Genomic DNA, 13766 nt, shown 5'->3' with positions numbered 1-13766 from the left:
AACCTGTCCTGGTTTTTTTCACTAGAGATGTTCCTGCCTCTTAAAATATAAGAGTATTTCTTGCTATATGCAAAATTCACACTTATGTCTTAGATTTTCCCTGTGGAAAGTTATTTTAAAATAGGACACTTCCGTGTCCATCATGGGGCAGAAATTGTGGCCTTCATTTTACCTGTGACAAAGCTGCACACCCCTTTTTACATTTCAAATAATTACTTTGGTTTAGAATTTGGAGTTTAATAGACCATGCTCTGATTGCCCGGTGCAACATGGAAGAACCCATTCGCTGTGCCGCGGTTAGTACTGATGGAATCCATCTTGCTCTTGGAATGAAGGATGGCTCTTTCACTGTGCTTCGGGTCAGGTATGGTACAAAAATTAAAAATAGATACGTTATTGGTATATTGATACTCCTGTGGCCATGCAGGCGATCACATATGTTTTTCTTTTAAATTGCAGAGGGTGCTCAGATCTTTTTAATGTGTGCTTCATATGTTCATGCTGATCTGTAACAACCCATTTGAAAAAATATATTGGTTTATTTGCAGAGTGGCAGTGTTCTAGGAAATATTTTTCTTTAGGTTTTAGATTTATTAATTATCCTTGAATTACTAAGAAAAAAATTGTCATTACTTCCTAAATTGTTTCCATGTGTTGGAGTTCTGCTGTCAGCACATCATGCATACAAAACCAGTGCTGCCTTGTGCTGCTGTGAGCCTACAGTTTTAAAGGGAAAATGAGATCCGTGTCTCATGTCAGTGAAGTTTCCTTCCCTGGGAGGAATAAAGATCTCATCATCTACCTGATGAAATTTTCTTGTGGACCCAGTTTGAACAGTTCCTTTTGTTCACTGTCCCTAAGCCCAGTGGAGCACCTTCTTGTGTCACTGTTTCCTTAACTTTTTTCTCCATGAAGCCCATACCAACTCTAAAAACAGCAGTGTTGTGTTTGCACACAGGATAGTTAAGTTCAATATATGATTTCACAATCTTGTTCGTTTTTTAGACTGGGAACTTGACAGTGTGATGAGGCTCTTCTCTACTTATGACATGCTTTCTTTCATACTACAGAGATATGACTGAGGTTGTTCATATCAAAGACAGGAAAGAAGCTATTCATGAACTCAAATATTCTCCAGATGGGAATTTCCTAGCTGTTGGTTCCAATGACAGCTCTGTGGATGTATATGGTGTTGTTCAGCGATACAAGAAAGTTGGGGAATGTGTTGGATCCTTAAGCTTCATCACGCATATGGATTGGTCTTCAGACAGTAAATACTTACAGACCAATGATGGCAATGGAAAGAGACTTTTTTACAGAATGCCAAGTAAGATTCTGAGTTGCCTTAATGATATTTGTTACTTATCACAGAAATAACATATAGTGGTTCTGTAAAAAAAGTCAAATGTAAATCCTGGTTCAAAGCATGGGGGTATAGAGAAAGTTTTTTGTAAATTCATAAAAGTATTTGCCACATTTTAGTAAGTACAGCGTTTTTCTGGCAAAGTTACTGAAATATTTTTATCCTTCTGTGTTGACTCTTCTTTCCAATGCATCTTTTCATACTAGGGATGCTGACTTATTATTTGTTTTATTTCTCAGAAATAAATTTTTGCTCCAACTTTTTAAAAAATAATTAAAATTAAGCATTTAAATTAAATTTTGCAATAGCTTAATAGCTTTGTACTTCTGGAGCTTGAATATTAAATGAATTATCATTTGATTGCACTGCATGGTTTTTTAAATATGTGGAAAAATCTGTACATTGCAGCTCAGAAGAGGCATTTGGTTTTCTAGAACAGTTTTTGTGGCAGACTGAGGAATTCATCTTAAAAGAGCTTTTACAGTGGGGAACTTCGTGACAACCTCTTATTGCAAGTGTTTTCAAGACAATTATTTTGAAAACTTAACTGAGCTGTCCCATACTCTTGAAATAATTTCTGTCAAAGTAGTTCCCTCTGTAGGGTACCTATGCAGATATTATGATCTTAAAGCTTGAAATTTAAGTAGTCCTTATTAGAATATGCCAGTGGCAGTATTTATCACAAGGCTTGACTTCTATTTGTTGCACACACTCTTTACATAATACCATTCTGTATTCTTCCCAGTCATCTTAGTGGTATTTGTATTTGTAGTAACGGTGTATTATCACCACTTTTTATATTGTCCTTTCATTGCTATACAAGATTTATGCTTTGCACTGTACATTATTCAGAGATCCTTGGAGCTTTTTATGCCTCTCTGCTGAAGCATCTAGTTCATTCTATGCACAAGTTTGTTCCTGTGCACTGAATGCGACAGAAGATGTGTAAGAAAATATAGTGAGAATTTAATTAGACAGTAACAAATACACACAGGAGGAGTGATTCGAAGTTAGAGAGACAGCTTTCAACCTGGAGTTTCTTTGTATGTTAGAATGTGAGATTGTGAAACCTTGCTTATGAAAAAAGTTTAGCAAAGTCAGTGGAGTTAGAGGAATCTCCTAAATATTTCAAAATAATTAACAAATTGTGTAACAACTGAAATTCCACTATGAGATAAGGAACTTAGAGTTGTCTGGTACAAGATCTTCAGGACTTAGTTATAGATATAACCAGTATTGGTAATCATTGTTTACATGGATTTAGTGATTGGAAGGCTGAGAAGTGAATTGCTGTCCTGCTCACCTTCTGCAGGTGTGTATGCAGTCTGATTCACAGCTTTTACATTTGCTTGCACCATTCTTGCATTGCTCCAGCCCTTGGCTTCTGGCCTTTCCAGAAGACAAGTATTTATTAAATGGGCCTTTGGTCTGACTCAGCTCCTCAGCCCTTACTTTGTGGGGTTGGATCAATCTCATTACAGATAGAGCTGGTGTGAAATAATGTAACAAGGATCTAAGCACAAATTTGGCATTTTTAGTAATTTACGGTAGCCAGATATGAGTTCTTCAGTTCTTGCTCTAAGAATCTAAATCCAAGTTTCTAGAATCATTCAGCAACAGAATTTTTTTATGAACTTCAGCTTAGAATGATTATATCTGTTTTTGTTAAACATTTTAAAAAATAACACAGCCTCAAGCAGATACCAAGAAGTAATAAAAACTATAAAGTACCAAACCTATGATCTTCTGTTAAATAGTCTTTAGAAGCCTTATTACTAACACTGTTGGTCATATTAGGGAATACTAGATCAGGACAGTTTCAGAAGTCAGTTTTTAATTCTGTTGCACTTGGATCAATTTTTAGATAATTTTTTTTGAATATTAGATTTTTTAGAATTGTGTAAGTGAATATTTGAAATTGGCTCTTTATTTTTTGCTTAGGTGGAAAAGAAGTGACAAACAAGGAGGAATTGAAGGGCATTCAGTGGGCATCATGGACCTGTGTTTCTGGTGTTGAAGTTAATGGAATCTGGCCCAAATATTCAGATATAAATGATATAAATTCTGTGGATGCGAATTTTATTGGGCAAGTTATGGTTACGGCTGATGATTATGGAATAGTAAAGCTCTTTCGGTACCCATGTCTAAGAAAAGGTAAAATTTTTGCCTTTAAAATTCAATTATACTTGTATTTTTTAATTGTGGCTATTCAAGGAAAATGTATTGAAAAGGTTTTTAATATCACTTTTTGCAAAAAGAGTTTTAAAAAATGGGGCAATATCAGTCTTTAAAAACACAACACCAAGAACATTTCTTTAAGTACATAAAGGTTGAAGACATATCCTAAGACTCATCCATGCAGTTGTAGCCAGCATTACACGTGAATGGTGGCTAGAATGAAGTTCTTCAAACGGCTCTGAAACAATGAAGCCTTTCTGGTCTAAAAAGATATCTTTATAATGGAGTGCCGTTAGGAACTTCAGTAACTTGTCCAATGACTGTGTTGTAATTATGTAGCAGTGAAAACCTTAACTTGATGTAGCTGTACTACTACTACCCGTTCTACTGCTAAACGTGGGAGGAGATGAATTGCCAGAAGCGCTTAGCACTCAGATTGTACAGTGGGAACCCGTGCTACAAGCATGTCTGTGGGGGTGTTTTCACAGACCTAAATATACATGATTTAAATAACTATATTTTTTCAAAGTAGAAGTAATAATTGTAAAAATCTTGGTTTGTAAAAAGTAAAATAAAATTAATACAGTGAAATTTAAAAGATTTCTAGTACACCTCAATACAGCGTTATCATGTGTCTTCTGTTCCTGTTTTTAACTTGATGAAGTTATTATATTTTGGAACTTAAACTTAAAAATGTATCTTATACACAGATTAAAATTTGTGAAAACTGCAAAAAGTTGTTGCTGTTGATTAAAATACCAGTCGTAATTTAAATATCTTTATTAAACACTACTTTTTCTATGGGTTCCTTAATATGATTTTCTGAGGTGCTTCTGAAACATTTGTTTCACAAACATTGAGAGAGATTTTTATTTTTGTTCTAGGAGCAAAGTTTAAAAAATATCTTGGTCATTCTGCTCATGTGACAAACGTCAGATGGTCGCATGATCACCAATGGGTTGTTTCCATTGGGGGAGCTGATCATTCTGTCTTTCAGTGGAAGTTTGTCCCCGACCGCAAGTTGAAGGACACTCTTCATATAGCACCCCAAGGTACGTAACTAACTAAAAAGAACACCAGCAAAAGGGTGGAAGTTGGGGAGGCTAAAAGAGAAGTAAAATTCTTAGGTGCAGGTATTGAAATAAATGTTCAAAATTGTCAGTCTGCACAATTACAACCGTTGTTGTTCTTTAAACTTTGCAGGTGTCTGAAGCACCTGGTAGAGTTGTCTAATACTTGCCAGTACCCTGTGTGTTCAGGCTAGCAAGAGCATGAAAAAACCTTCACTGCTGTGTTTCCTTTGCAAAGGAAAATTTTAAAAGTTCAGATCACAGATACGGATTTCTGAATTCTGTATATATCATCCTTTACTAAATTGACAACAACTGGATGCTTAGGTGTCACTGGAAAAATAGATTTTTATACTAACTTGATTAAAATTTTGAAGTACTTAGGTGATAATTTAAGTATTATAACTGATTATTTAATTTTTTTTTTAAAGGAGAATGTAGATGTTTAATGTTTGGGAAAAAATGAAGATCATATTTCCACTAGTGACTAATACAGCAATTATTGTCATGAGTTTCCTAAAATCAAAACAGTTAAATGAGTGCCTCCCTTGTAAATTCCTAAAGGAATTTAGAGAAGCCTTTGGGGAAATAAGCATATAGAGTTACAATAAAATAGGCTGTTTCACCATTTAATTGCTCAGATCAGATGAATATGTATCAGTGTGGATCCAGCAAACAGGTAAGTGAGTACAGATGCAGTGCTGAACTTGTCAGTGACAAATGCACAAGGAAATAATGTTAGGCTCTTCCTACATGTCAAACTATACGTGACTACCCTTTTTCTCTGCAGTCACAAAAAATTTTGCCCCTTTCTTCCCATCTGTAATTTTTTCCCTCCTCCCTAACCTACCTGAAGAATTTTTACTCTCATCAGTGGCTGAGTTTAACATAAGTTTCTCTTTGGACCCTTTGTTAAGGTTGTGCAAGTCTTAGCTTCTGCTCTATACTCATTATTTCATTCTCTTATTTTTCCTTTCCTCCTAACATTAAAGTTGATGAAACAATTTTAGTTAATGAAAACTAACTCACTTCAACACCCAGAATTATCATATTTATGGCTTATTTCTTATGTAGCAGCAGAATTGTTCCTGTCTATTATTAGCAGTTTATGTTGTGGTTAATATAAGCACTGATTATCAAGTCAGAAACTTTAACCAGTTACTTTAAACACTTTCTGGCTTGTAATTTGGGTTGATTAAGTTTTATTTCTGTTTTCTTGGTGACAGAGAGTCTGGTTGATTCTAATAGTGATGAATCAGATTCAGATCAGTCTGATGTTCCAGAGCTGGACTCTGAAATTGAACAAGAGACGCAGATCACCTATCGTCGACAGGTAAAGGTTTTAGTTTTAATGGCAGTTGGAAGCTTCCCAGGATTTAAGTTGCTTGTTTATGAAGACTGTTGAAATCTCAAAACTGGAGACACTGCATGGGAACTGACCAAAACCTTTAGAATTTTTGTTTACCTGATGCATTCAAAAGATCAAAGTTATTAAAATACAATGATTAATTAATAATTACAAGTAAAATATTAATTAATATTAATATTAACAGGGAGAAAAATTATTACATGTATTCCTAGAATGCAATTTAAAACCAAGCTGCGGTATACAATCACTGGCTACAGATATTGGAAGGTTTCTTTCAATTACGTCAGAATAACATTTTCTTGAGTGATAACTGTGGCTGAATTCTCAGAAACGTTTTTCTGATGAGTCTTTTAATTTTTAAGTATGCTTTTTCTTACAGGTTTACAAAGAAGATCTACCTCAACTTAAAGAGCAATGCAAAGAAAAAAGAAAAAGTGCAGCTTCTAAGAGACGTGAGCGAGCTCCAGGGAACAGTATAAGACTACATTTTGTTCATGGGTATGCAAACTAGGATTCTTTAAAATATACAAGCAGACTGTTTGATTTTGTAGACTGGTATTTGTAATTTAATAATCTGATTGAAGACTTTTGACTTTCTGTTGCTTTATGATTTACTAATTTTATTTATATCTGTAGAAATAAATTTACAGTAAATGAATAGAAGGCTTTGATGCCAACATACTAATTCTACACATGGATTCTGAAATGAATTTGCACTGAAACTTTACCTGGTACTTATTGCTTGAATACAGGTGACTAAATGAAGTATTCAGTAGTCTCACCCATACTTTTCAGTATCTGGAAGGCAATAGTTCTCTTTCGTGTTTTATTTTGATAGCTGGAACAGAAACTTTGTGTAGTTGAAGATGAATGGGTTCTGTACAGACTGGTGTTTCTAGCTGTGATTTATTAAAAATGAAAGTATAAACTGTTTGTACCTAGTCTGAAACAACTCACATGTTCCTCTGTTAGCTTAGGAATTAAATGTAATTCTTAATAGGTCTTTTAAGTTCGTTAAAAATGAATTTATTCTCTTTTTGGTGCTAATTTGAGTAGCAGAATGACTTTCAGATGCATCCTTGAAATCTTACAATTTCATCTTTAGGATTATTAGTCTCCCATAACTCTTCATAAGTGAAGAATTTTTATCAGAAAAAGATGTGGTGGTTTAAAACAAACTGGTACTAGATGTTACTGCATTAGAATAATGATCAGAAATGTAAATTCTCTTGATACAAAGCAAAACCAAAGCCTTTATTTAATTAAGACATTGCATATCAAGTGTTCCTTTCAAAAGATATCTCTCTGCAGGAATACAGCTTCTTATCAGACATAACTAAATACACTGAGAAGTTACTGATACTGTCTGTCTTTATAATGGCACTTAAACAATTTTAGTAGGACTCCACATGGAATGCTTAATAAATTAATTGGCTAAGAAGAGTTAATATTCAACTCAGCAGTTTTGTCTGTAGAAGACATGTAGTCTGAGTAATAGCATTGGAAATAATGACAACTGGGAAGCTTGGTACAGGGTTGGGTTTTTTAATTTCTTTTTGGTGCTCCAGAATTCTCAGGTGAAGATTTTTATATCTGTATAGAAAATGCATTAAGGTGGGTAGCTGCTATATGTAGTCTTTAAAATTTGGTCTAAAAATAAGACCAAATGATCCTGAAGAAGATGTAGCACAAGCAAGGTCCCTGGATCTTTGGTATTATTGTTATTTCCTTCACAACAGAAGTGAAGCTTGACCAGAATATCCAGGAATGACCAGAAGTAGAATGTCCTGTTGAGTTCTGTCTGATTACCCAATGGGCATCAAGAAAACTAATGAAGAATCCATGCTGAACAACAGATTTTTCTCAATATCCAGGCTGTTAACTTTAAAGTGACCCACATGCAAGTGAGTAATAGGCATATTCTCTGATTCAGGAGATCTGATTTGCTTCATCTTTCTTTAGCTGCAATGGAAATGTCTTGGATGTTCCTTGAAAATCTAAGAAGTGGTACTTTTTTTAATTAGGGGAATTAGAAGCTCTTTTTCTTTTCTTTGTTTTTGAGCTTGTTGGTCTTGTGTTTTGAATTTGTCAACTGCCTTGAAAGATGAACTTTTAAAAATCTCTTGATATCCTGTAAGAAATCTTTTAAGCCTCTGGTTACTTCCTGTTTCAGAAGGGGATAAAATTTGGAGTGTGTGAGCCAGCTTCTGACTAACATGGATGAGGAAAGAACTTCTGTTAAGAGGTTCATCTTTAAGTGCGTCTTTCTCTAAGAGATCTGGTGCAGTCATGATCAGAAACATGTTATTAAATTGGTGTACAAATTTGACCTCTTTTTGACTATTCCTGTGTTTTAATTCTGCCATGTCTTTGGTAGGATGGTGGTTCAGAAACATGAACTATTCAGAAGAACCTTTTTCTTGGACTCAATGCTTATTATGCTTTCTTTCTGCTGGCAGGAAATAAGGATGCACATGTAATACTCAGGCCTCATATTCTCTCAAAGCTATGCTGTTGATTTCACAAGAATGATTTTTTATATTTTTGAATATTCATAGAATCATAGAATGATTTTTCAATATTCAAAGGATTTAAGCACAATCTAGTTTGAGTTTCAGGATATTCATTGAACTAACCTTACTGTAAGATGAAATTTGGTAACAGTTTCAAGATGACATGGGAATGCTCTTTAATGAGAGCCTTATAACACCTTGCATGGATTCCTACAAGTACCTACAAATAGTATCTGAAGGGAATAGCCTATGAGTGTCTCCTCTTGAGAAAACACTACTGCTATGCAGAATAGTTTTTAAAAAAATAAAAGTCTCCACCTTTGTACTAAAGACTGTTCTCAATCATGTTAGTTTTGATATTTGGTTCTTCTAGAGATTTTTGGGGGAGGGTTGGACTACATCTGGAAACTTCCCACATACACTTTGAAGAGTAACATGCAAATTTTGAAACTCTTAGAGCATTAGACAAGCTATGGACATCGACTCTTTTCCCAGAGAGGACACTACTTGTGAAGTTGCCTGTTAGTTGGATATAGATGTGTAACTTGCAAATGTGGGTAGGATTTGGCTTCATGTTACAGAATTCACAGTTACGGGCTCAAAAGGAGATGGTTTTATGTGTATATCTAAACTTCCATCACAGTCAATGGAGATCTAGTCAGTAGTCAGTGGAGCATAAGAAGGGATTTGGCTCAGGTAAAATGAAATGCTGATGGTTGGCCAGCTGAGCAGCCCTGCAGGTTCAACTGACTGTATTGACTACAACACTGTTGATTAAAATGTAGGAGTTAATGTGTCTAACGAACATGTGAACACCTATGCTTTAATCTCAAATTGAATGCAGCCCCTGCTATTCATGACTTTGGTAATGGTAATTTTTTTTCCTATGCAGCACTGAGGAAGCTGCATCTTCTTCTGATAGTTACTGTCATATTAACTTGAATCAATCCTGGATCATTAACTATGGCAGAATGCAGTCTTATATCTATTGTGCCTTCTTATGTATTATCCAGTAACTACAATACATAACTTGCTTTCATTATTATTTAATTTATAGTTGCTAATCAAGATGCCTTGTAAATTTCTTTGGTTTGTTTTCTGCATGTGAATAAATTATTTCTCTTAATGCTTTTTCTGACATTAGCTAGTAATCTCAGTTCTAAATTGGTTAAATAATATGGACATGTAAGTATTTTGGAACTGCGTAGAATATTCTTAGGGAATGATCTACATTGAAATATCCTTCTTTTCATTGCTGTTTAACCTAGGCCCATCACTTTCCCTCTGGTGAAAAGGAGCTGTATAGTCAAGGAGTTAATAAACTGGCACATGGGAAAGACCAAATGTCTTTAATTTGGTTACAAAGAGTCTGTTGGCACTGCTTGATATTTTGGCAAAATGTGTTGTATTTTAATTATAAACAACTGATTGTACTAATTTTTGTAATAAATAGAGGAAATTAACTGAAATTAACTTCTGTCACAAGAAGTTATAGATATAATTAATAAGAACTATTTTCCTGCATCCTAGATACATTTTGGATATTTTGAGCAGTCCTGTGATACGTGACAGTGATGTACTCAGTTTCGCTTGGTTTAATTTAGGGTATATAGGCAATTGTTATGATGAGCTGGGAAAATTCTGGATTTCTGGGTTGCATGTAGGAGGACCTGAAACCCTTTTGCTGTCTTCATGCATTTTACTTTTATAGGTGACTGCTAAGTTTGCAAGAAATTGCTCAATGTCCAGTATTTCTTTCAGCATACATATTTTCATAGCTGTAGGGTAGGGTGCATTTTTGGCCTTTTTTTTAAAAAAAAAATTACTCTGTGTTTGCAAAGGAAATCCAGTATGTTTAGCAAAGCACAGTGCAGAGTGAGGCACTGGAAAATGATGTCTGAACAGCAGTAGGTTCAGGTATCGTCTCTGGCACTGTGTCTGCCTTTATAATCCCTGCCCCTCATGGAGTGTTGTCATGTACTTAAAATGGTGATGTTATATACTGTGATAGGTTATTTTTGTTTTCTTTCTTCATAGTGACTGCAGGTCATTGTATATTCTGTTCCTTAAAAACCTAGTGGCTGTACATTGAGGCAGGCAGATAGCATTTTGGGTTAGGCAGAAATCAGCTTCAAAACATCTGCACATGCTGCTGCAGGGGAAGGTTGTTAGTGAAGGATGTGGGTGGAGGGAGAGCAAAGCAGGACTGAAGAGTCTGCACTTGTATTGTGAATCTAAATTGCTGGTCACTTTGAGAAGAGTAGGGAGCAGATGTATAGCTGAGCCTCAGATCAAATGTAGAGAGAGATTTTGCTAGAGACCTTGAAGGGACAATAACGCAGGAGTAACTGAAAAATTGCTGGATTAAAAAAATTGCTGAAGTTAATAACCTGCCTGTGAATACCAATCTAAACAGTGAGTTGAAGGGAACCTTATTTAAAAGCTTTTATTTCTGTGCTATCACAATTTTTGCTGGTTTAAGAAGTTTACTTTTCTTGTTTGTGATCTAATGAGACCCAGCTTTGGACTTCCAGTATGGCAGACAATACAAAGCTGGGAGGAGAGGCTGGCAGACTCAATGGCTGTGCTGCCATCTGGAGGGACCTGGACAGGTTAGAGAACTGGGGAGGGAGGAGTTTCATAAGCTTCCAAAAGTTTGAGATGCAAGTTCCTGAAAAGCAACATTCTTCTTCTGGAGAGCAACGGACCTGGATTATCTACTGGTGTGTTTAAAAACTTCGTGTAGTGATTTTAGTAATTTTTCTCTAATCACATACAGTGACATAGGTACCATTGTGTGTAATGTAGGTGAGCCAAAAGAAATACATTGTGTTCAAATCTGCTCCAAGTATGTGCTCTGTTGTTTTCCAGTAATGGATAGATCTAGTGTTTATGAGCATGGATCCATGGTTTTTGGAATGTTCATTGAACTAAAGTTGGTCAGCTGCCTCACAGATTCATTACTTCCCCAGTGCATATGGTTGCACTGTATACATAAGGAAAGACGTATATAAGTTCATGATCTTAGTCACACCTAGGAAGAAATGAGTATACTGAGACAGTGCATACGGACCTCAGTTGGGAGTTGGCCTACTCATGCCAGTTCCTGTATCAGTACAGAAAGCAGACAGGTGTTCCTTCAAAAAAAGAAACTGTTCTAGAAAAAATTTATGCATTTGTTTTGTTATCAATTTTCCAGAAACGATCATGTTTTGCTGCCTGATTTTTGAGCAGTAGGAGAGAGCCAAAACTAATACTTTAGACATTTTCTATTTCACTTAACTACATGTTGCATGCCAAACTTCTCCATGTGGTCTGAAAAAATTACTAGCTATTACTTTCTCTTCTAAACTAGCTGTGGACAGTAACAATTAAGTGCCACTTTTAAACTAGTGCTTGTAGTACTGATGTCTGAATAGTAAATTAGATTGGTGAATTGTTGTTCCTTTGGGGAAGTATATTCATAATTTTAAAACACCGAAACAGTAATTGGTAAGTAATGTGAGTTTTACGTGTGCAAAATTCATCCAGCATAATTTTGTCTCAGTTTCAGTATATATGTTTATGACTTTGGTGAAGAAACCCTTTTTCTTTAATTAGTTACAGAGGTTACGACTGTCGAAGCAATCTCTTCTACACTCAGACGGGTGAAATTGTATACCATGTGGCAGCGGTAGGAGTGGTGTACAACCGGCAGCAGAACACACAGCGCTTTTATCTAGGTCATGATGATGACATTCTTTGCCTTGCTATTCATCCCTTAAAGGACTATGTGGCAACAGGCCAGGTAGGATTCATGTTTATCTGCAATAACAATCTGAAGTTGTTACTACTGAATTAAGAAAGGCCTTGGAGGTCTTGGGGGAGGAACATCCAGTCTACATTTATTCAGGTGAAGGACTGCATTTCTGTTGCAGATGGAATCATGGTAAAAAACTGACACAGAAGTGTTTTTTACAGTTCTTTATATTATGGTAAGAGTCTATAGTTCATAGTTTATCTGAACCTCTTTTAAAATTAAGAATAGATTAATATTTTTTATTCAGCATTATGTTGCTGCTTCTTGATAACTGGTGGAGGAAGTGTGCAGATAAAATATATTTTTTTAATATCTTGTTTGTGAAGTTAGCTATATTAGTATTGCATTCATTTACTATTCCATAGTATGAAGTTAGCAGTTGTTATTACAGTCTGGCATTCCATTTTAATGTATTATATTTTTCATTATCACTTATACACAAACTATGTACTGTTTTTGCATACAACAAAGGGATGTATGTTGCTAGAGCTCATTTTATAATACTACTACTACTAGTTAATTTTGTCTTTTGCCAGAGAGTTATTTTAGGTAAATTATTTTCACTCACGTTTTCAAACAAGTCTTCTGGTAAGTATTTATACACTGGGACTTGAAGGTTTGATCTGATATTTCAGGTTTTTTTATTTCTGCTTATCATTTTTATCATTGTTGCTGTTGTTTTTATATAATAAATTGGAAAACATGTGAATTGAATTTTTTAATAGAAATAAACCTTTGCTTATAATGCCCTTGATTTCTATAAAAATATTGAGATTAACATAACTCTGTAGGTCAGTTAAGAAATTAGCCCTAAATAAAAGAATTGAGTTGATTTAATTTTGGGGTAGTAAAGGCTATAAATAAAATGTCCCTGAATTCACATTAACTTATGCTATCAGCAGAAAGATACACTCCATTATGTACTATTTTACGTGTACACATTACGTGCTGTTGTATACTATGTTACATGAAGAAACTAGGCAGTGTAGTAATCAAATTCCTCATGCCACACTGGTTCAGATTTTCCTGATAGTGGATGTTCTGAAAAGCTTTGCAAATATCTCATGTTGAGTTTGTGACAAAACCAGAAATAGATCCTAGTTTTTCTGAGCCTTAAATACAGGAGAGTTTTGTTCTGGTTTCGCAATCTTGTTATTTGTGCGCTGAGGTGCAAACCCCTTGGAATAGCAAATAATCTTTTAAGTACTGACTAATACCGCTTTTGTACATAGTTGAAAAGAATAAGATATAAACCAAGTTTGTTACCTACATTAGTGAATTCTAGTGGAAATTGCTCCACAGGTATCAGTGTATTAGAATCTGCCTTGTAATGACACCAGAAAGCAACAGAAGTCACCTTGATTTCTCCAACGTAGAGAAGCTGACATACTAGCAATAAAAATAACCTTTTATTTTTAGACAGGGAATGATTGATGAAAAATTGATGGAATAAATATGCTACAGTGCAATCAAT

General features: G+C 35.0%; 1 protein-coding gene across 1 annotated transcript in view; it reads left to right on the top strand.

Moving 5' to 3' along the window:
• EML5 (echinoderm microtubule associated protein like 5) overlaps positions 1-13766 on the top strand; it is a 114586-nt gene that overhangs the window by 41992 nt on the left and 58828 nt on the right. The window contains exons 10-16 of the mRNA XM_008629819.2: positions 227-364; positions 1071-1327; positions 3305-3517; positions 4426-4593; positions 5838-5944; positions 6360-6478; positions 12094-12280. Coding sequence (XP_008628041.1) covers positions 227-364; positions 1071-1327; positions 3305-3517; positions 4426-4593; positions 5838-5944; positions 6360-6478; positions 12094-12280 — 1189 coding nt within the window. The remainder of the gene's footprint in view (positions 1-226; positions 365-1070; positions 1328-3304; positions 3518-4425; positions 4594-5837; positions 5945-6359; positions 6479-12093; positions 12281-13766) is intronic.

This window comes from Corvus brachyrhynchos, unplaced genomic scaffold (assembly GCF_000691975.1).
Source record: "Corvus brachyrhynchos isolate BGI_N302 unplaced genomic scaffold, ASM69197v1 scaffold1, whole genome shotgun sequence".
Taxonomy (NCBI): domain Eukaryota; kingdom Metazoa; phylum Chordata; class Aves; order Passeriformes; family Corvidae; genus Corvus; species Corvus brachyrhynchos.
This window is presented reverse-complemented; position numbering and strand designations above follow the sequence as displayed.